Source organism: Lentinus tigrinus (genome assembly GCF_003813185.1).
Source record: "Lentinus tigrinus ALCF2SS1-7 unplaced genomic scaffold L226scaffold_33, whole genome shotgun sequence".
Taxonomy (NCBI): domain Eukaryota; kingdom Fungi; phylum Basidiomycota; class Agaricomycetes; order Polyporales; family Polyporaceae; genus Lentinus; species Lentinus tigrinus.
In genome coordinates, this window is record NW_027137942.1 from 223148 (window position 1) to 245656 (window position 22509).

Below are 22509 nucleotides of genomic sequence, written 5' to 3' on the forward strand. Positions count from 1 at the left end.
GAGGGAGCACGAAGAAGGAAGAGGAAGAGGAAGAAGGAGGAGAGAAAGAGGACTTGAAAGGCTGCAATGTTGCAGACGCTTGACCGTGGGAAATGACCAAGCCCCGGGCCGAGTCCAGCCGAGTCCTCTGCAGCCTGCCAGTGTTTCGTCCTTCCACCTCCAAGCTCCATCCCGCATCTTGTCGACTCCAGCCAAGCACCGCAATCCAGTCAGCGCGTATCGATTTTCGCGGAGAGATATTCAGCTAGATGCGCCGAGGTGTACTCCTTGTATTCTCGACAATGGACGACGTACAAGACATACTCGAAGAGGAACTATGCCATCCTTCACGACCAAGCAGCATGTCTTTCTCGTTTGATACTTTCTTGGACTACATAATAAACGTACTCGAATGTCGAAGTCACCGTCCTTTTTGGGGGGGACATCGCGTAGCTGGTACCTTCGCAACAGGTGCTGAACGTTGCCATGAGCGTGCATACAATGCCACGAACAAGGTATCCACTTCGTGTTGCTGCTTCCGAGTACGCGGGTGAATATAATGTCTTCCGACATAGTAAGCCCCCAGCAACTACGGACCTGTAATATCATCTTCTAGCTCTCGTTCTCGTCTCCATCGCCGGTTCACTGCTCTTCCTCTATTCACGGGCTGCTCTCTTCACGCGTGCCTGGCCCATGATGACTCTGCTCTCTCAGCTGTTCAGTATCACCCACAGGTTCCTCGGCGGAGGTCCTCGGAAGGACTCCCTCGATCGGTTACCTAACGCAATCCTCCTCGACATCTTCAGTCTTCTTGATGTGGCCGACGTTTTTGGTCTGCGCAGGGTCTGTTCCGTGTGACCTCTTCCGACGTTTCGCTAACACGACTCTGTATGCAGGTCAGCAAGCTCTACTACCAAGTCACCAAAGATGCTGCTCTCTGGAGAGCACTTCTTCGGCGCACCGACATCCCCATCCCAATACTGCCTCCGACCTCGCGAAACACGATCGACTGCATGTCTGTATCGGAAATGGAGCGCATCCTCGTACGTGCCCGCTCCATCATGCGCAACTGGCAGTCTCCGCACCCGAAGGTGTTCCGTGAGTGGAACTTTGACACGGCCGACTACCACATCCTCGACATGACTTTGCTCCCGGGCGGCAGCCACCTCATCACCTCCGCCTGCGACCGCGGCGATCAGCAATGCTCGCTCATCGTGTGGGACTTGGATGTCAAGGGTGCGCCGAAGATGGTCGTCGCCATCCCGACCGAGTCGAAGGCGTACGATATTCAAGCCAAGTATATGTCGCTGAATGGCGTGAACAGTATTGTTCTCGTGTATCTGCAGCGGAATTACTTGTTCAAGAATGACCTCGAAGCCGCGTGAGTTCGTCCCTTTCCCTGTCTACTCGTCACATATCGATGTTCATAGTGCTTACCCCACAGCGACCTCGGTCTGATCCCGCGCGCAAGCCAGCTCAGCACATACTACAAGATCGAGGCCGAATTTCGTTATCAATGCACCGCCGGCTATCTCCCGCTCGAGAACCTGCAACGCTACGTCGACATCCCCTACCCGTACGGCACGTCACAACACCGTGCTGAGATGGAGAAGCTCCCAAAGGCATACAATCATCTCACGAAGATCGCCACTCAGGGAGAGGTCCTCTCCTGCCCCGTGCTTGGGGTGCTGTTCGGTGACCCCCACTTCCTCGTCGTGAAGGGCACGAATGAGATCGTGTTCAGGAGGCTCTTGGGCAGCGGATTTGATACTGCCACGCTCACGTGCATTGACTCCCCGAACTACGCACAATTAGTGAGCAAGCCTTCGCTTATATGATGTATGTCATCGCTCACCCTGTATCACCAGCCGCACACGATCAAGACTATACAGTTAGTCCCGCAGGAGTATACAGTGTTCGTCGTGCGTGAAGTTGCCACGCAGCCCCCGCCGCGGTCCCGCCACCCCGTGTACCTCTTCGAGGTCTACGCCGCACTGCGCTGCAGCCCCTTCGAAAGAACAAGCCAGCAACAGCTTCCACTGACCTGTCATACCGAAGACAGCAGGTACATTGGCGGCGACCTCACGCACATCTACGTCCCCGAATTCCCACCCTACATACATCCTGCTCAACTGACCTCCATGCCCAAGCGGGGCCCATATGCGCCCTACCTGCGTGCTCGCTTCCCACCAGACCCGCCCCTGCCCATCTGCGTGTACGCCCGCTCCTCCAGGGACCCCGAACACATCGTCCGCATCACCTTCGAAGCGCGGCGCCTCGTCTCGCACTCGCCCGCGCCCTCACGGGACGCGCACACGCCCGACGGGGGGTCTCGCATCACTCCTAAGAGACAGACCGTCTACCTGCACACGCTCAAGTCCAGCCGGTGCGTCTCCCGGTGCCCGATGTACCAACCCAACGGCGTCATTCGCATCATCCCCGCTGCGACGCGCCCGCTCGTGTGCCTCTCGAGCCCGGACGACCGCGACGCGGCGCCGTACATCACGGAAGTGCGCCCGTTCATCGACCGGGGGTGGGAGGCGGAACGGTATATCCTCGATGACTTTGTTAGGTGGCCCCCGCCGGGCTCCCGGCTTGAGGCCCCGCGCTTCGGTGCTCGTGCTGGTAATGGAGGCAAGGGACCGGGCGAGCTGGGAAAGCGCGTTGTTGCGTTCGCGTGGGAGGAGAGCGTCGGGAGGCTGATCGTGGCCGAGGAGGGCATGCATACGCTCAGTGTGTTTGACTTTGCTGACGCGCCGCCGCAGGGTATTTCTTGTCGCTTGCGCTTGCTGTGTCCAAGCTGACTTTGATATATGTTATGTAGATACGGAGAGGAACGGTGTGCCTGGTAGTTCTGCGGCGGCGGCCTCCCCATAACATGTTTTCAACCTTCTCATATGGATCAAGAACTGAAGAGTGTATGATAGTAGTCCAGCATGTTTCCGAGACTGATACAATGTGATACAGTGGTAGAATTCGTCCGAACAGTGGTGTTACAAGTCCATGGCCTCCGCTACAAGCCCATCAAGTACCGATATTGCAAGCATACAAACGACCTCACACGCACAAACCGACCTTACTCTGTAGCTCCAGGATCTGCAGAACAGCAACGTGACGACGTAGCGCCACTACGCATCGCGCCCCCAAGTCCATGGAGAGTCAAGCGAGCCTTGCCTCCTCGCGACGGCCTCAAACTCGGTCGCCCTGGTGTTAGAATTCAACAGACGATGACCGCCGCCTCCGATCGGTGCTTTGCACTCTGGGCACGTCGCTGCTTCCATCGCGCCGCCGCACTGTCATCCGAGAATCGTCAGTGTAGGTGGAGGTAAGACGGCCGGAAGATGCATACCTCCGTGATGACGAAGGTGTGTCCGTTCTCGCAGTTGAAGAAGTGTCCTCGATGTGCTGTGCAACGAGAAGTCAGCCAAGTCGTACCCCACGCGATCAGCAATACAGGACAGCCACGCACAGAACCCGAAAGACTTGACGATATCCTCAACTTCCTGCGTTGACAACGGTTGGTAGAACCCTCCCTTGACGATGTACTGTTCGAGCGCATCGCACTCGCCCTGCCACGTCTCGACCTTCTTCCTACAGTTGTCGTCCAACCAGTAACGTTCCGCCTTCAGCTCGTCCATGGTCTGCGAGGGTCTCTGGCGGGTGTATGCTTTCTGAATGTGGTCAGATCCTTGAAGCATCAGATACTTGTAGTTCTTGACGCGACGCGACAGCTTGGTGCGTTCCTCCTCATTGAAGCTGCTGGACCGCAGAAGCTCCGTGCGGTCGCACATGATCCTCCATCTGAAGTCCTCAAACTCAAAGCGGAGCTTCTGGACAGATGCGCGCGCGACCTGTCGGGATGCAGATGAGTTACTCGCAAGCGTCACGGCCTTCTGGGCGTCGACGACGCAGGAAGAGTACAAGAAAGACACGAAGGTCGTCCAGAGGCTTCGGTGTTGGATCGCGTCCTGATCGTTCGAGGTGGTCGCCAGCCCTTCCACGCGAGCCTGCGCGAGCTGAGCAATGAGGGCGCGGATCTCGAGCGACAGGAAGTACGCCTCGACCTGGAAGCGGATGTCCGCCTTAGGCGGGGGCTGTCCGATCTTGTAGTCGACGATGAGGAGGGCCATAGTCTCCGGAGACTCCGTCGCTCTCGTGGGGTCGTTCGCGATCTCTTGCAGCTCGAGCCTGTAGAGCGTGCTGAGAGCGGCTTCGTAGGCTTTGACGTGAGCCCCGCGTGTCGTAGCAATCTTCACAATGCGCCGGTAGAGGACGATTATCGGCTTCACGATCTGGTACCAGGTGCGTGCCTCCTCGAGAGCTATCCCGTGGACCTTTTGCATTCCCTCCAGGTCCAAAGCGGTTGCAGGAAGAGGTCCGTTAGCCTGCGCAAACGAAGTCGCATCCTTCCGTGCAGTGTTCTGCTGCTTCTCGTCAGCAGCGCCCACTTGGAGCTTCTTCGCCTGCTCGCGACAGCCATCCATGGACGAAGTGAACTCTGCAATGGCCGGACTGCAATCTTCGAGCGCGCGAGACATGCTTCCTGCGACGTTCTGCTCCAGGATATCTAACGTTGCACGCTTCGTGACACGACCGTACCGGAGGGCAGTGATTGGGCCTCTACAAGTCGGACACGTCGGCGGCTTCTGGTAGTTGACTGGCGGGGACTTCGTAGAGAGGAAGCGACCCATGTCGTCTATCTCGTAGAATGCCTTCATGTTGCAGTGGCCATCGAGGGTTTCCGCGGTGAAGATGTGTCCACATGCCAGAGTTATGAGGCGGTCGCTGATGTCGGTGGAGTCAAGGTCGATCTCCTCAAGACGTCGCTGCATGATGAAGTCGACAATGTCGGCTTTCTGGTCTCCAGGCATGCAGTTGATGCACTTCTGCATCGCGCACGGCTCGCCGCAGACTGTAAGAGCTAGCATTAGACACATGTCCCGGAACATCGACGAGATACTTACCGGAGGGACAAGCATGGCCACATTCGAGCACGTTCGCGCAAGGTTCATCACAGGGCAGACGAGAACAGATCTATATCACCGTGTCACTGTCAGCAATCATGAGGATCGAGGCATGAGGTACTGCGACCTACCGAACCGCACAGAGTGGGGCAGGACGCATGGGCGCACATCCAAGGACAAGGTTCCATACATGGAGCGCAAGGCTCAGAGCAGGGCTTCGGGCACTTGTGGTGCGTACACTGTTGGCGGCACCGCTCGCGACACGACGTGTTGCACTCGGCATCCTTAGAGTGGCATTGTAGTCCACACTTGTGTTCGCAGTAGAGGAGCCGTTCGCATGGGTGACCTCCGTGCTGTGTGCGCACGACCTTGCCCTTGCTCGCGACATCGGGCGACTTCTGATTGGTGAGGGAGCGACAGTTCCCGCACGAGGACTTGCACATCTTGGTGCAGCATTGCAATGTGCCCCCGCACGGTTCTTGACACCACACTGTGCTGGGATCTTGATGACAAGCCATTGTCGCCGAATGTTCGCACCCTGGGAGCTCCTTCCGTACCCTCGTATTGCACTTGAACGCTCCTAGATCCTCGAGCATGTGGCTGAAGTAGTACGTGAGCGACCGTAGATGCTGTAGTTCGACTAAATACCTACCAGGGCACTTTGTTTCCAATATGACCACATGGTAGGACAACGTGATACATGGGGAATTGGCAATCGCCGCATTCATCGGAGCAGCGCTTCTGGCAAGGATGCTTGCGGGGACACGGCGTTCGGTTGCAAGGCTCAAGACATTGAATACTGCGATGGTTATCGATCGCAGAGTGGCACTAAGAGGCTCGTGTGAGATTACTCCTCAACAGATAGCGCTCGATGACGATCACAACTCACCGCGGAGGGACAGATGTGACCACATACAAGACGGGCTTCGCACGGGAGGGTACATCCACCAACTGGAGCGACAATGGGCAGCTCTCCTGGCTTGGAGATGAGATTCACTTGCTCGGGGTGGCGAGGGCAGATGATTGGGAATGCGGTCCCTATCTGATCGCGGTTCTCCATCTCGTCGAGGATGGTGCACCAGGTCCCGTTCTGACGCAGGTTTGCTGCATTCCCAAAGACATAGAGTCCATGTTTCGCTCTTGACAGAGCAACGTTGATACGATTGGGACTCTACATTGCAGCCTGGTCAGAACAGTAGTACAAATATTGATCGTGTGTGCCTCGGACTGACCTTGAGGAAACCGATCGAATTCGAGCCCGTGTCAATTTGTCCTGAGTTCCTCACGAGGGAGACAATGACGATCTTCGCCTCTTGACCTTGGAAAATGTCAACTGTACCCAGTCGAACCTAGAAATTGTGAAATCTACGTTAGCACATGCGCGTAGTACAGTGAATTATATGCGACACTCACATGTTTCGCCACCAGAACTTCTTCGAACTCGACGACTTCATCTATCCCTTGTCGCGCGAGTTGCTCCGCGTCTCTCTCGTCCACCGCAACCGCAATCTTCAGGTCACGCAGGGCCGCACGAACCTTCTGCAGTTGGCCGAGATATGCGCATAGGACGGCAATGTCCCCAGGACCGCTGTACGTTCCTTGGCGGAGGAAGTAGACGACGAGGTCACGGATCATCTCCACCTATCAGAATTTTCACTATCGTCAGTGTTATTGACAGCATTGCAACAACTTCTTTACCTCGAACATGTTGAATTTTGAAACGGAGTCCTCGGTACCATTCTCCTTGTTGAGATGATTGAGGAAGAACACGTCCTTCCGCATGCCTTGAACGGAAGGGTATCGTGACACAAGCTCGTTGTCCTCAAGCTTCGGGTAGAGGATTTCCCTGTAGGCGACGGTCAGACCCTAAAGCAAGAACGTTTCGGAACGTAGTCATACCTGATGAAGTGCGAGATCGTAGGTCGCATCCGGCGTTGTACATTGATCTGCGACATCGGATACCCGGTATCCGAGAGGCGTTCCATGAGTGACCTGTCGAACTTGTACAGCTCGTTTCCGATTGTACTGTCCATGGACAAGGCTGAGGAGGACGACATAAGCACCGACCTCGCCACATCTCAAGGGCATAGCTCACTATAAGTGGCCAACGTTGGGCGCAATTGCCGAGGGTCCCCGATGCAGATAAGATGATGGACTAGCGGGTGGACGGGACAGTCAGCGGGAGATTGATCGTCCAAAGTACGGACATACGCACCGGATGAGACGAGCGAAGAAAGGATGTGGGCTTCGAGGACTTGCCCCGCTTCCTCTACCATGAGTACTCGGGGAGCGATGCTCTGGAGAGATTATCAGCATCGACGGCACCGTGATATTCGGAGTCTAGAAACAAAACCCACGCTCAACAGTGAAGTCAACGACGCCGCGCCTATAACACCGAGTGAGTCCACCGTAGATTTCGAATGTTCATCAACCTACCTGTCGTCGTGCATGCGATCAAGTCCGTTTGGCTCAGAAGACGACGCCGGATCTAAGGCAGAGGGAATGATGAGACAAGCTTTATTGCTACTCGATAAGAACACGCTCACCTCATCCCTCATGTCATCGTGTTCCTTGCAAGCCTCCTCGTACTCCTTCTTGAGACGCTTGTACTCGCCGAGCCGCGAGATGTACGCCAAGTTTCGGATCCTGTGCTCCCAGTCTTCCGCCAGCTTTCCGCGTTCGGGCATAGACATCGACCAAACGTTTGCAGCGTTCAGCAGTTGGCTAAGAGGTCGGTTCATGCGGGGTACCGGGGGCAAGCTACTGAACCCGAGGGATGCGAAGAATGCGAGAGGATTGGTGAGGAGAGACTGCGGCTCGTCGGGGATTGCGTCTGCGCGTCCCTTGCCCTTGCCCTTGCCCTTGCCCTTGGTCGACTGCGGAACGGGCGTAACTGGCTGCTGCTGGATATACTGTAAGTCAAATCCTTCGCGCCAAAATCCGTATAGCGTGTGCGTGACGGAGTTGTCGACGGTCTGTTTCTTTCCTTTCTTCTTGTGATCGACCTTGACAAACTCGCCCTCTTGCTCTTCTTCCCGTCCCTTCAGCTCGAAGAGTTGTGCTATCCAGAATGGTGGGATCCTAATCAGTTCCGCATGGTCGGGATGATGGATGTCAAGATACTCCTCGATCTTCTCCCAGGTGAGGAAGGGGAGACGGATCGAGGTCATGGTCTCCATCATACGCTCCTCCAGCTCCTTCATGGTGTGATACTGACGTCGAATTGAGCGATCTAGTGAGGGGGCCGTCGCCAGTTTCTCGAGCTTGTCCAGCGTGTACTGCGAGATGCGTTCGTCAGAGGATCGTGTACCAAGACGAACGACCTTCTCCGTGATGCCGGCGTCGAGTACGGACGTGAGCATGTGGTCCAGAGCATGGTTTGTGAAGGCAATGAGTACTGTTTCGCCCCATCCGAGGTGTCAGAGTGAGAACGACTTCGAGCCGTTGGGATAGTACACATACCGATCGGTCTAATCTTGCTCGAGAAAAGGACACGAAGGATCTCCTTGGCCGTGTAGCTCTGGAGAGAGTATATCAGCGAGAATCACGCCAGACAAGTCAACCTAACGACCTTTCCAGTTCCGGGCGGGCTGGGGACATGCATGTCAGCAAGCGAAAGTCTATGTCAACGGCGATAATGGCAACCTCACCCTTGAATGAGCGACACTTCTCTCGTCAGACTGTCCACAACCGCCTCTGCCTGGCTTGGATCGAGTACGCTGAGCTTCCTCAACTGGTCGCGGGCCCTGGCGACAGCCAGCGGGTTCGTGATGTCAAGGTCGGCAACGCTCGCGCCCTTCTTCGCCAGACACTGCAACTTGAACTTGAATCCCGGAGCGAGCGCATACTTCGGCCGCAGAACCTGGACATTCGCAAGCTCGCCACCAGAGGCGATGTAGCGTGAGAACGGGATGTCCGTTGGTTCGGTCGTCTGGAGCTTGTGCAGGAACGGCCGCACGGACTCGAACATCACGCCGTTGTCGACTAACATGGCGAACGACGACTTGCTCACACATAGCCGCTCACCACGGAGAGCCATAAGCTCAACCTCGGGGTCGAAGAACGACACTCGAAGCTGAATGCGTCCCTGCTCAAGCTTGGCAGACTCAGCGATGTCCTTGCTGTAAGACGCGACGACCCCGAGATAGACACGGACGGTTCGGTTCGACACCACCACGAGGGCGACGAGGCTGGCACCCTGTAGTCTTCGACTGTGTTCCCAGTACGCGAAGCGTTTCTTCGCATCCTTGTCGCGCGCGGTCCCGCCGGGAGGGGCGTCAAGTACCAGCGTGACAGTGACGCCGCGCTTCCGGGCCTCGGGCGGTCCTGCAAGGAACTCGGTGTTCGTGTAGACCTGGAAGAAGACAGAGTCGCGACCGGTCGTACGGTACGCGCCGCCGTTCTTCTCGACCAACTGTTCAAGCTTCGTCTTTTCATTTTTTTGGCGTCGCCCTTCCCAGATCTTGAGCAGATCGTCTTGGATGACGGTCAGAGAAGAGCGAGTGGTCGATCTAGAGTACACGTCAGTCGCAAGTGGATACGTAATCCGGACCAACTCACATGAGCTCTTCGCGTAGCAAGCGGAACTGGATGTCGAGATGGCGCTCCATCGAGCCAACTGGAAGGTGGTGCGGGGCGTCGGGGCTGAAGACCGGCATGTAGGGCGCGACAGGAGAGAACAACTCAGCATGGGTAGGCGCGATGCGGATGGACCTGATCTCCTGGTAATCGTTGTCGTGTCGGGGTCCGTCAGGCCGGAGCTCGCCCGGAGGATCGTATGTCTGCGCAAGCTGTGCGACGCGAGCTTGAGTTCGCTGTTCACAAGACAGCGTGGACTTCTGCGGGCCCTTCTGAAGCCGCATGACGACGCCTGTTTCCCGCTCGACAATGGTGGTCAGGCGATCGATGTCGTCTCGGATGTGATTGATCAGGAGCCTGCGGTTGCTCTCGGGTACGGACGTGATCGAGTCCTGGAAACGTGGATAGGGGGCAGAGATGTCGCTTGCCCAAGTCTCGAACCACTCACCGAATTGCTTGACGAATCTCGGTACATCCGAGAAGTTGCGGATGCCGTCGTTGTAGCGATTGAAGTATCTATGAGTACTGGTGAGTTTTAGCAGTAGACACGCGGTGATGGGCTCACTGGAGAAGTAAGGTCGACGATGTCCTGAACACGGTTACACCGTCGAGGGTGTTCTGAAGAGTAGACGAGAGGTTTGGGGTGGGATCCTTCCATGACTTGGCAGTCATCATGGCCCCAATGCATCTGTGGAGAGTAGCGAAGACCGATTCGTGATTGTTCTTGATGATTGTGTATAGTACACTGTAGAGAATTAGGACGGTATGGCTAACTCGATCACGGGGTCACTCACTTTATGTTTTTGTGTAACGTGGACTTCAAGACGAGATCCGAGGCAAAGAACTGGAAGATAGGGAAATAACCACGCTGGAAGGAGAGGTGACCAGTGTGAAAGCCGACTGAGACGTCCACCTGCTCAAAGCGGAGGACGTCCCCAACACGATGTAGAGCATTGCCCTTGCGCTGATCGTGAGCGGAGGGCTAAGAAAGTGGGGGATATGTACCTACCTTGACGACAGTCTGCAAGAACTCCTGCGCACTCTCCGTGTTCTGCCAGTAGCATGTCCGTTAGATACCCAGTCTCGTCACCGTAGATACGATGTGCACGTACCCAAGACTTGTTGCGATCGTTGACACTGGCCAGAATCCGGACGAAACCCTGGATCTGCGCGGCTGAGTCGAAGCGATAGTTGTCGCGCAGGAAATCCTTGAGGTGATTGTGAACGTCGCTTGGGTTCAGGTTGTGTCGGTCCTCGCGCACGGAACCGGCGCTAATGGCGAGGCCTTCCGGTGAGAAAAAGTCCAGGGCGGCGTCCTCGTCTGCCTGTGCTGCGGTAGCACCGTCCCCCTCCCCAGTCCCCACCTGCTTCACATGTCGGTACGAGCATTCGAAGCCCCTTGAACATGCGCCACTCGTCCAAAAGAACTGGCACACATTCCGAGGGATACCACTGGGGGGTTTTCCGGGCGATCTGGGGCTCTGAGGAGCCGGAGTTTGTGAACGGCTACGAGCGGGAGACGGGGCCGGTGACGGAGACGACCGAGAGGAACTGGAACGGTCATGAGAGAATTTGCACCTCTTGCCATAGTGACAGCCCTTGGGAGTGTTAAACAATCTGCAGGGGCCGCTCTGCTGGGACATCTGGGAGGGAGTGAGTGTCGATTCAAGCGGGTGGGATGGTGGTGAGAGACAGGGTGATCGGCACCTTGAATTAGGGAGGTACACGTTGAGGGTAAGAAGCACGCGCGATCTGGCTGTTCATATCAGCAACGGCTAGCCCATTCCCTATCTCGAGGCGCGCCAATGGAACGCTGTCTCCGAGTCCCATCGCACGCGACACGAGACCCAGCGCTACATCGGGCTACATTTATATACCATACTCACTTTCTCCGCCTCCACATACACTGCATGCAACATTTGGCGCACGTCTAAGCAATTTAGTTACGAGCTTTTCAGAAACATACGTCCCGACAATGAGACGGACAGAGCTTGCGTAGACCTGGCTGAGCACGGAGGTGTCGGGCAAGCCTCGCGTAGAGCCGAGCGTGAGCTCTGCAAGCTCAGACACGTAACAAAAGATTAAACGGCTGATTGTGTGTAGTTTTCTGCCGCAAATTTAGTATCAGTTCAACAAAGATCTCTAGTCGAAGTTCTTCTCACCAATATCGTCGACCGATGACGCGCCAGTCCATGCCGCACGCTACGGCGCATATTCTTCAATCCAGAAGATTGCATACTCACGAGGAAAATGAAGGATGGCTGTACAGGTAGTCATTGTGGTGAAGAGCAAGTCGTTCGAAACTGTTCTGAACTATCGAGCTCGAGTGGAGTCCAAGTCGGCTTAAGGCGCTGGGGCAACTCTCGGGCCGCATGCATGCAGACGCCCGGCTTGAAGGTGACGAAGTGCAAGTTGAAGTCGACCTTCATGTTCTACTTCTACTTCGCCAAAAGATCGAGCTGAGCCTAAGCCTACAGAGACTCTCATTGCTCTTCATGAGGTATCTACTCAGTACTTAGCACTCGATCTTTGACTGGCGACAACTTGCCTCAATCTCTACGCTCTCTAGTTTTGAGTCACTGGCCGCATGCTCCCGAAAATCCATGATGTACGACTCCCTTGCCTCCAACTTTGCAAGTGACTCTGCTGATGTGCAGTTTACAGCTAGCGCGGCTCAGATCGGTGCCGATGGATGGCCCAATCCCGAGATTTCGCCGGCGAGACATGTCGCCAGCCAAGTGACCAACCATCCTCTCGTTATATTTGGTAGGCGGCCCTCAAGCAGCTGGTACACCCTCGCTGACTCATTGATTGAAAGACTATTCTCCGCCAGGTACTGTACCGCGGGCCCCGAAGGACTATATGAAGGCCCGTCACTTCCTCGACACTGACATAGATCCCTCCCTGCGAACGACAAGAACAATGACAGACATGACAACCTGGCTCATCACTGGGTCATCAGCAAACGGGGGAGTTGACGATAGGGGAATACGGGCAAGACGAAGCGTGCAGAGCAAGGCAGGCTTGGGTCCGAGTATTGGGCGTCTGCATTGCTCGATCGGGAACCGTCTATCCGACGGCCACCTGTATGATTCCGTCCGACTCGAAGCTCGATTGTAATGAGCTAACAGTTTATTCTAGTAAAGAAATAGAATTATCAGCTTCTGTACCTACCTGAGAGACCCAATTTGAGAAGTATTCACTTGCGCGCGCGCATCAAGAGGCGACTGGAGTCGAGCCGAATGCCATCCTCGTCCTCATCCTTGTCTTGAGTACTGTATGTAAATGAACATCATGATCACGTCGTCGTCATTGCCAGCCATATCTAAAAGAACTTGCGAGGCTGAAACGCACCCACATGACTGTATGCGTGTGCGGTATGACGCGCACACGTTTTAGGCAAGTGGAGGATCAGCCGCCCACGCGACTTTGGCAGGCGGGCTACATAACGGACCTCCGCGACACTTCTTCCTTCTCCCGCTTTTGTCTCTTTACCACCACTACCCGTGCTCATTGTTCTCGTCTGCTTCCCTGCCTCTTCTCAACAATTGCAATGACACGCCATGCGAACCACCGAATGCGGTCACGAACAAGTGGTGCGCGCAGTCATCAAAGCCAAGCACGTCGTCTTCAACAGTGGCCAAGGATGCCTCGGCTTCCATGCGGAACTCTCAGGGGTCGTCTTCGGCGGCGAAGAACTTTACTCAGAGCAACACGAGCAGCAGACAGGCTGAGGAAGGTGTGTATGAGCAACTGGGTCACTATATGCGCTCTTATCCTGACCTACCCCGGGCCGCCCGCGCATAGAAACCATTACCGCTGAGCAGCTCATTCGTGCGATATGCCTGGTAAGTACATTCCAGCTTCGAACATCGTCCTATACTGACCTGCGATCGCAGCCTGGGGTTTGCTGGTGGGTAGTGTGAACGGCCGCCGGCAGCGCAACTCCTACGGATTGGCGTGTTCGCACACCGTACTGAGAACCGGCACGCGTGTCGACGCCGCGTCTGTACAGAGCGACCACGGCATGGTGTGCAATGGATGCACTCAGGTATGTAGCCCTGTCTCCTCCGCTTTTGCTGAATGCACCCACCATTGCATACGGTCTGAAGAGTGCTCGATCCAGCCAATCATCGGCGTGTGGTACTAGTGCGCCAACTGTCCCGCATACCCCAAACCCATTAGTCTGGTACGTAATGGCTTGAAGCTTACCGCATGAGCAAGCATGCTGACGATGGTTGCAGCGCCTTGTTTCAACGTTCGGTGAAAATCACAGCGCAAATGGTGCAAGGCGCGCTCATACGCGCTGCACGACCCGTGGCACGTCTTCTTCAAGCTACCGAAACCTGTCGACCGGCCGCTCGTTTTGCAGCCGCCATTGCCGCAGCTGTACGTGCTTGTGCCGCCTCGCCGACTGCGCCCAAAATAGCTCACAGTAACTGACAGGTACAAGAAGCCGGTCGGGCCAGCGGATGGCGTGTTCAACCTGGCGGACCTGAAAGGTACTTTCGTGTCGCTCCGCTCGAGAATGACACTGGGCTAACAACAATTGTCGTCATCGGACATATGCGCGTGTGCCATACACAGGGTATCTCCGCTCGCTGACACACACGTTTGCGGTGTGCGATCAGTGCATGTCTCTCCTCCGGGGAGTGGTTCCATTGCGGCGATCGCTACACCTGCGACCACGGCAACACCTTTGCGACATCGACAATGATGATGACGACGGTTAGGTGAGTTCGCTCTGGACGAGTATGTACATGCGCCCTTCACTGACCATACTGTTCAGTAGCACGACTCTTGCTGAGTCAAGGCTCCCTCCTACAAATGGTAAGCATGCTCTCTCCCTTTCAAATGCTCTCGCCCATTTTGCTGACGTTCGCTGGATCAGTATCCTTGCAGGTCTTCGAACGATTCCGCTCCTTCAATACTCTGCTGCCACCAGGACCCGTATGCCTCTTGCCCCCATGTTTTGTCTCGGACTCTGTAGCTCGGCGCCAATATGCTCGTGTATTGTATTTGACTGTCAATGAATCTATTCGATCTTCAGACATCTTCCCGTGCGAGTTTCTGTTGGCGATGATTTAGGGCAGCTCTCTCTCCATTCGTATTACTGGCTCTGTAAGTACAGATGCCTATCATTGTCCAACTATCTTACAGGCTATAGTCAGAATCCGATGGTCAGTTACCGGGAAGCGTCCTTATGGGATGCTTCCATACATTTATTTATGCAGGAAGGAGACCATATTGTAAGTAAATAAGTAAATGGTAAGTAAATTTGGACGTCTGCATTAACTGGGAGCACGCTTATAACCTAAGCCCTATTACTGGACCCATACAGGCCAATTTGCGGACTACAGGGCGAGATACGCCCATATATCTGGGACCCCCGGTTTCGTGATGGTGAGCCGTGCTATAGTAATTACTTCGCTTATTAAGGCTGACTCTTATCCGTCTAGTGCTTCTCGTGGGATCGGTCTTGAGCTGACCAAACAGCTCTTGACGAACCTGTCAAATGTCATCGTCGCGACGTGCCGGAACCCACCAGGCGCGAACGACCTGCACGCGCTGAAGGACACTGCCAAAGGAACTCTCCATATCGCTCGGATAGACGTATCTGACGAGGATTCCATCCGCGATTCTGTCAAGGTGGTCGAAGAGCTTCTTGGAGAGAACGCCAGCATCGACTATCTCTACAACAACGCCGCTATCGTACGTCCAGTGTCTGCCCTCTCTTCCTTTCCGAGTACTCACGCATCCCACATGTGAATACGCAGAACGAAGGCAACGACACCGCCTTCACGTTCTCGTCCGCCGTCTTGATGCGCACCATCCAAGCGAACGTCATCGGGCCCGCGGTCATGTCGCAATGCTACCTTCACCTCCTGGAGAAGAGCCAGAAGAAAACGATCATCAACATCACTAGTGGCCTGGCGAGCATCGGGCTCGACCTTGGTCCTAAGTGCGCGACGTACACCATCAGCAAGACCGCCCTGAACATGCTGGTAAGTCTTGAATGCTTGAAGTACCAGCACGAGCGACGTCGCGATTCACGCACCGAATCATGTCATAGGCGTACAAACAGAAGACCGAGCGTCCGGACTTCACAGTAATTGTCCTGGACCCCGGCTGGGTTAAGACAGGTGAGCATTGCGTGGATCCCCGGAAGACTGGATTGACTCACTACGGACGATCGACATGCAGTGATGGGCGGAGAAGGCGCGATTCTGGAGCCCGAGGAGAGCGTCTCGAACATTATCCGCACCGTGACGGGTTTGAAGCACGAGGACAGCGGGAAGTTCTTCCAATACGACGGCGGGACCATCGCTTGGTGAATGGTAGCAGGAGCGTAGAAGTTCATATCGTTGTATGAAGCCTTAGCAGTCACGCTATAGCTATCAATAGGACTTACACGATACGCTCGCCGGCTCGGCAAGTAAGAAGATAGAATAACCCGTCAATTAAGGTAAGTAAGTAAACATATTGATGGCAGCATTAAGCTCAGGCGTCTATCTAGTTTTCTTCCTCTGTTCACGTCAGCCAGTGCGTGTATACCCGCTCCCTTTCGAGTTTCATCGCTTTACGAGCTCCCATACCGATGCATGGGAGGCCTCGTTTAGAGCGCCAACAATGGCGAGTCTTCTCTACTCTTGGTCCTTGGAGCTCACTCATCCGATACTCGCAGACTCTTACACCCACGAAAAACGACTGGATCATGCTTTCGGTTTGCGGAGGAGGATCAGAAGTACCGGACACATTGGAGGCTCACATGAGTACCTTCGCGTACAGGTCGGGAGATCGCTACATGGGCGCGGGCATTACTCACGAAGACCGAGGGCTACGGCGGTCTGTGACTAACCCTCCCGAGGCCCAGATAATCTCGCCAAGATTCCTATCAACATCTTGGGACCTGACCTCAGGCCATTCCAAGATACTCTGGGTGATGTTTTTTCGATAAGAAGGTCACCGTGTCATGGCACGGTCCCGTCCGGAAACTCCTAAGTATGAAGCAACCATAGGCCTAGTACGCGGTCGCGTATACCTCGACTACGACTCTCTCATACCCCGACCCCCTCTTGAGGCTTTAATGCTTTTTTTCGAGTAAGTGATTCAGAAGCTGACGTGAGCAGACCGAGCTTATCGAGGCATCCTATGCATCTAGCTGCTGAGGTACGGCACGTCGGTGGCACGACAGTTCCGCACGTCGACAAATTATACAAACTTGGTCAACGTTCGGACGACGCGCGGCCTCGTAACACGGACACCGTTTCCAAACCGCTCAGACTTGGTTGGACGTCAATTTGCCGCATCCAGGAGGGGTATATAAAGCCCGTCAACGCGCCCTTACAGTAACTCTCAGACCTGAACTCCTACTCCCTCTACACTCATCCCGACTTACAACCTCCGATCGCCATGGCTCCTACCACATGGCTCATCACTGGGTATGTCCAAGACCACTCTGCGACTCCTGAATGCAGCCTGACCGCATGAGCCATGCAGCACGTCGCGCGGCATCGGTCTCGCGCTCGTCGAGCGACTTCTTCAAGACCCCTCAAACCTCGTCGTAGCCGCATGCCGCAACCCCGAGAAGGCGTCCGCTCTACAGGGCCTGAAGGACGGCTCGAAGGGAACTTTGCACGTCGTCAAGATCGACGTCAACGACGCCGCCTCCATCCACGCCTCCTTCCCCGAAGTCGCATCCATCGTCGGCGAGCACGGCCTCGACTACCTGATCAACAACGCCGGTATCGTACGTACACCCTCAGCTCAAAGATCCGCACAGTGAAGAGTCTTGCTAACGCTGTTTTCGTGCAGCTCGAGGCGGAGGACCGGGCCTTCAGCATGGACACGAATATCATGGTCCCGCAGTTCGTGACGAACGTCGTCGGGCCCGCGGTCGTTAGCCAGGTCTTCGTCCCGCTAGTGGAGAAGAGCAACAAGAAGACGATCATCAACGTCTCAAGCTTCCTCGCCAGCATCGGTCACGGGATGGGCGCGATCTACACGTCCTACTCGCTTACGAAGACGGCTCTCAATATGCTGGTACGTCTCTCACCCGGCGGTCTTCAGCCGCGGACTAGGCGCAACTGACAGAGCGGAATGTGTAGACGTATAAGCAGGTTCAGGAGCGACCTGACCTGACGATTGTTCTCCTTGATCCCGGTTGGGTCCAGACTGGTGAGCGTCATCCTCTGGTCTGCCACACGATTGTCGCTGACTGGCTGCTACTAGACATGGGTGGCCCTGGTGCCCCGGTCACGATCACGGAGTGCATTGACGGTATCACGAAGGTTGTCGGATCCTTGACCCATGCGGATAGTGGCGCGTACGTTCGCTACAACGGAGAGCGCCTGCCCTGGTGAGCGGCGCCATAGATTCAGCCCGTCCTGGATAGGACGTAAGTATACGAGTACATATGCGAATACTTAGGCAATGAGGCATTCTTTACACTGGGAGAAACGTATGACATAGGGAATACAACCTGTGGCGGAGCGGAAACAACTTGGTAGAAACAAGAATTAAGACTGTTGGTCGGTGGCGAACACGTAAGATAGGCGGTAACCCGGGAATACGAGGTCGGAGCAAACCAATCTTACGCCTCCGTAGTTGCGTCGGTGGGGTTGCAGAGGGTTTCCTCGTCCTCTCTGTCTACCGAGCCCTTCGCATACTCCTCGAGGAGCCCGATCAGAGTTTTGTAGAGCTCCCGAGTGTTGGCAATTTTCTTCGGGAAGAACTGTGCGTGAGGTACATCGCGTTGTGAGCGTCATGCCAACTGTTATCCCATAAAGTGAGAGTGTTTACCTTGTTGATCTGCACGTCCGGATTGACCGCGTAGTCCAGTTGTTCGTTGAAAGAATGGAGATCGTGCTTGAGCTGCGAAGGCATAATGTCAGCGCGTGGTAATCCGCCTGTAGTTGTACTTACCGCGTTCCAGATGTTCACGAAAGTATTGATCTGCGACGACAGCTGTTTGATGTCGAGCTTCGTCTGCTCAACTGACGTCTTGATCTGAGCCAGAGTATCCTGCCGCTCAATGAGCTGCAATATCTCCTTGCTACTGTCCTCCAAGTCTGCCTTGGCACCCTTCTTTTCGTGCATGAGATTGGAGAGCCCGGACGCGGACTTGCCAAAAGCAATGGTAGACGTCTTCGAGATTCGTGCGTTGCGCGTGGAGATCCGCTTGTTAGAAGTGCATAGTGGCTCAAGGAGGGCAGGATACTACTTACGATGGCGAGCACAAACGCCTCCGGGGAGAGCGTCACAATGGCGAGACCGACACCCAGAGCGGCCGTTGCGAACGAAGCTATGCATGCTGTGGCCAGTTGGGTCGTCTGAATATAGTTATGCATTAGTGCCTCGTGTTACTTGACACCATGGATCGGCTTCTTACCTTTTCAGAGATCCTGCGAGACACGAGCGCAATCAGAATGCTTATGATGCCACAGCTGTGAACGATAATACGTACCGTTTCAGGCGAACGTGTAAGTCCGCAATGCGGTGTTGGGCCTTGTGTATTTGCTCTTTGATATTCGTGTCTGCGTCTTCGAGAACTAAGTCAATCTTGGTACTGAATAGATAGACGTTGTCGGCGAGTTTGCTGAACTCCGTCTTTGCTGTCCCAGCTTTCTCCTCTTTCTTCGAAAGCATCTCGATGACATTCGGATATCAGCACACAGATTAATAGTCCGAGAAGAACGACATACCACAGCGAAGTTCGATAGTTCCTCCTTCAATGCGGGGTAGTCGGACTCTTTGACATCTTGCAACATCGTGTTCGTGTACTCTGTTGAGGGTATGTCAGAGGAACATCCACGGAGATCGGCATAGAACTCACGTTGCATGAATGCCGCAGCCTCGATGGCGTTTTCACGGCTGATATCCAGGATCTCAAGGAAATGCTGAAAGTACGATCATCATCGTCAACCATCGCAATGTCCAGCGACTCAGGGCGTACCTCATGCAGCTCGTCCCACTCCGGAGAGAGCTGGAGCACAGCACCGTTCTTATCCTCGAAACGTTCCTTGTCGAAACGTTGAAGATCCTGGCGGATCTTCCGGAAGGCCTTCCTGATGTCCTTGACAGTGCTGTTGAGGTCCTCAATCGCGCTCCGGGTGGCGTTCTGCACGGTGTCCGACTCTATGGCCTTCTTGAATCCGGTATAGATGGGCTCGCTGTGAAGGTCTATCTTGCCGCCGACAGCCGCGTGAAGATCCTTCTCATATCTCTCCGTGAATGTCGAGGACCTGGATATGGTCGCAGCCATCGTGGTTGTTGGAAGAGGTGAGGGTTGACTATTATCAGCGAAGGACAGCGGTCCTCATATACCTGGATGCTGTAGTGGTCCGAGACCCGTTAGTCAGAGACAGAGAGGAGCTTTCACTTCAACGTGGTGGCCGAGTCTTCTGATTAGAGCGGCCATCCGTCATGGTAAGCTCTGGTGTCCGCACTTCCATTTCTCCCACTCCACCACCTTCGACACCGGCGGTGTGGATCGAAACGCCACCAACAAACCACATAAGCGTAGAATGGGCAATCCGAACTCTCTATGTCCACCGGCGCGTCCACCATTTGTATGGTTGTTTTGATATTATACTTCCGACAGGGAGCAACACTTGTCCTGTTTCCGTCATATTCGGAGTGGCAGAGCGAATTAAAAGTTAACGGTCGAGGATGGTAGGTGCTGGCAATGCGAAGGATCCGTAGACGCTCCTCCAAGAATCAAATCTAAGCGCACGGTGTCCACCGAGCCTGCGACACGAGGTGGTAGAATGTGGGAAGCCGCATGGCTCTACGGGAGCTACGAGCTGTCATGACGGCAAGGACACCTTCCATCCCGGGGCATGGTGGTTGTATCCACCACGTTCTGATCCTCCTGTCTATATGATACGCTCACGGTACACGTTGATACAGCGAGAAGAACGATGAATGAGTAATATTCGTGAGTTTGCGGTACTTCGGATGCATACAGAAAAGCGTCACGCTCCCATGAGGGACAGAGCAGGATTCGACCCCTCCGATCATAGAACGGGGGTATATAGGGCCTAATCCGCTTTGTCTCTGAGAGACGCGCTTCACTGGATATGTCCGACTTCCCGACTCAAGTACACGCCTTGAGCACTGCGGCGAGAGAGCTCCGTCTCTTACTCCTCGACAACCAGGCCACCATCAGTTGGATTGATGCGTACTGTCATAGCCATCTCCTCGAACGATGGAAAGGCATCCGTGAAGTAAGGAAGGTCTTGCGTAATGCTCTGAGGTCTTGTTATTGACACATCGCTCCCCTGCACCCAGGAATACCGGAAGATGCTCGATGAAGGAGAATCAGCCGCCACGAGACTCGCGACATCGATGAATAGTGAGTCGCAGCAAGTACAATGCCTCCGAATCCGGGCTTACACCACAGAAACAGCATATGTCGGTCTGCATGAGTATATGGGCGACTCAAGTATGCTCGAGGATCTGATCGAAGAGTTTGAGGGTCTCAGCAAGGTTGGTGGAGATTCTCGAGACTTACAGATGAACTGACATCATCCGACAACCCATGATGCAAGTTCAGTCTCTGACGAATATGCACTTCTGTCAGGACGACGACCTCGGCAATCTCAAGGGAAGCTTAGAGAGGCTCGGCCAGGATATCGATGTTCTCCTGAAAGCCCATACTCCGCCTGTTGAGCACCCAGTGAGCGCCAGCGGAGCAGCATTCACGAGGTCCTCGCAAGAGCCGGTATGGCCATTCAAGTGCTTCTCAGACCATTATTCAAGCAAGCTGATGACCTGGTGTAAGGCGATGCATGCAATCGCTAACCAGTATCTCAGCCACTGGGTCTGGGGTCGTAGCGACCGAGTCATTAGAACGACCTCGAGCTCAGCGCCCATGACGGGACCGATGCGTGGTACGTTTATTTGTGAGAGTATCAATTCACATGCTTACCTCGCTCCGTATAGCAGAGACTACGAGTGGACTGGAAAGCGGGAAGCCGGCCGGGGTTACCGGTATTCAGGCGATGCCTGCAGTCCTGCAACTGGCCGAGAAGAACCTGGAGACGCAGAAGAGCTTGAGCAGGGCGGTTCTCGTTGAGATGAAGGACAAGGTGCGCTCACCGGAGAATGGTATGTACGACATGCTCACGAAGGACCCCGCCCAGCTCGCGTATGAGATCCAGACTTATCTAACGGCCTCGCGCAATGCGCAGGCCGTAGCGTCGCCGGTGCGGTTTCAGGTTTCATCGGCGAATGTTGCGGTGTTCATGACGATCCGCGACTTCACAGGAGAACCAGCTCGCGCTTCGGAATGCAACTCGAAGAGTAACTTCCTCAACAGATACGTGGAGGGAGAGAGCGAAGCTGCTTACCGATGGGTATGCGAAGGCTCCGAAGTAGCTAGAGCAGGATCGAACATGATTGCTACGCCGTGGATCTCGGTTTGTAATGTATTCGCTCTCGCAGACTTGTAGTGTCTTGGGAAGAACTCCCGGTTGTCGTTCTATATATTTGATATCTTGGCCTCACTGGCACGCGCCTTCCAAAGTTGCTGCTCGGAGTGAGTGTCAAAACCATCATCAACGCACAGCAGGAATATAGTTGACATCCTCTACCAACCGCCTGATCGCATGCATCGCTCATGGACGCCACCAACACGCCTTGATCGCGCGACGCACGGCGTCGTCCATCAGAGTCATCATGCATCACTGTTCGATGGCGAACGTGCTTCCCGCGAAGTGCGCTGCAACGCTGCCTCGTCACGCGGAGCACGGAGCGGTACTTCCGAGGTCGACGGTGTCGGCCGATGCTGATGGAACGGAGGAAAGAATATTATCCAGCTTTGGCATACGTTGTCGTTTGGCATCTTCACGGGAGTGTTCCTGATGGGCAGGTCAAGCCCGTCGGCGCATGTAGACCAAGGATGACTTAGTACTGTACGGTGGCAAGATCGTATGTACTGCGGCAGCCTAGAAGCAACATCAGAACGTCGGTTAGAGCATGACCT

General features: G+C 54.8%; 7 protein-coding genes across 7 annotated transcripts; 5 read left to right on the top strand and 2 right to left on the bottom strand.

Moving 5' to 3' along the window:
- Nucleotides 1–444: 444 nt before the first annotated feature.
- Nucleotides 445–2915, top strand: L226DRAFT_538549 (uncharacterized protein). The gene is made up of 5 exons (XM_067681520.1): nt 445–822; nt 876–1360; nt 1424–1793; nt 1848–2745; nt 2804–2915. The coding sequence occupies exons 1-5, from the start codon at nt 676–678 to the stop codon at nt 2854–2856; spliced, it is 1953 nt and encodes a 650-aa protein (XP_067531514.1). The 5' UTR covers nt 445–675; the 3' UTR covers nt 2857–2915.
- Nucleotides 2916–3107: 192 nt separating this feature from the next.
- L226DRAFT_469457 (uncharacterized protein) lies at nt 3108–11164 on the bottom strand (the record flags this gene model as incomplete). Its single annotated transcript, XM_067676222.1, has 24 exons — nt 3108–3272; nt 3329–3384; nt 3449–4891; nt 4944–5013; nt 5075–5543; nt 5596–5771; nt 5833–6114; nt 6176–6292; nt 6357–6584; nt 6642–6789; nt 6843–6984; nt 7039–7098; nt 7159–7240; nt 7301–7329; nt 7380–7431; nt 7490–8340; nt 8406–8463; nt 8515–8533; nt 8594–9454; nt 9504–10037; nt 10087–10266; nt 10316–10479; nt 10531–10572; nt 10634–11164. 24 exons carry the CDS (start codon nt 11162–11164, stop codon nt 3108–3110), a joined length of 6759 nt encoding a protein of 2252 aa, XP_067531515.1.
- A 1851-nt stretch (nt 11165–13015) lies between these two features.
- Nucleotides 13016–13710, top strand: L226DRAFT_538553 (uncharacterized protein). The gene is made up of 4 exons (XM_067681521.1): nt 13016–13260; nt 13329–13369; nt 13421–13572; nt 13648–13710. Exons 2-4 carry the CDS (start codon nt 13363–13365, stop codon nt 13669–13671), a joined length of 183 nt encoding a protein of 60 aa, XP_067531516.1. The 5' UTR covers nt 13016–13260; nt 13329–13362; the 3' UTR covers nt 13672–13710.
- Nucleotides 13711–14729: 1019 nt separating this feature from the next.
- L226DRAFT_547573 (C-factor) lies at nt 14730–15856 on the top strand (the record flags this gene model as incomplete). The annotated part of the gene is made up of 5 exons (XM_067682509.1): nt 14730–14770; nt 14981–15233; nt 15299–15526; nt 15595–15664; nt 15726–15856. The coding sequence occupies 5 exons, from the start codon at nt 14730–14732 to the stop codon at nt 15854–15856; spliced, it is 723 nt and encodes a 240-aa protein (XP_067531517.1).
- An 881-nt stretch (nt 15857–16737) lies between these two features.
- Nucleotides 16738–17999, top strand: L226DRAFT_218714 (NAD(P)-binding protein). Its single transcript, XM_067672979.1, has 5 exons — nt 16738–16963; nt 17022–17271; nt 17337–17564; nt 17630–17699; nt 17754–17999. The coding sequence occupies exons 1-5, from the start codon at nt 16935–16937 to the stop codon at nt 17882–17884; spliced, it is 708 nt and encodes a 235-aa protein (XP_067531518.1). The 5' UTR covers nt 16738–16934; the 3' UTR covers nt 17885–17999.
- A 115-nt stretch (nt 18000–18114) lies between these two features.
- On the bottom strand, nt 18115–19785 carry L226DRAFT_574392 (uncharacterized protein; the record flags this gene model as incomplete). The annotated part of the gene is made up of 9 exons (XM_067685029.1): nt 18115–18255; nt 18324–18395; nt 18447–18701; nt 18749–18853; nt 18913–18925; nt 18988–19169; nt 19226–19305; nt 19357–19420; nt 19477–19785. 9 exons carry the CDS (start codon nt 19783–19785, stop codon nt 18115–18117), a joined length of 1221 nt encoding a protein of 406 aa, XP_067531519.1.
- Nucleotides 19786–20602: 817 nt separating this feature from the next.
- L226DRAFT_615878 (uncharacterized protein) lies at nt 20603–22032 on the top strand (the record flags this gene model as incomplete). Its single annotated transcript, XM_067686836.1, has 7 exons — nt 20603–20749; nt 20814–20877; nt 20932–21011; nt 21106–21246; nt 21307–21415; nt 21468–21730; nt 21792–22032. 7 exons carry the CDS (start codon nt 20603–20605, stop codon nt 21900–21902), a joined length of 915 nt encoding a protein of 304 aa, XP_067531520.1. The 3' UTR covers nt 21903–22032.
- Between the last annotated feature and the right edge of the window lie 477 nt (nt 22033–22509).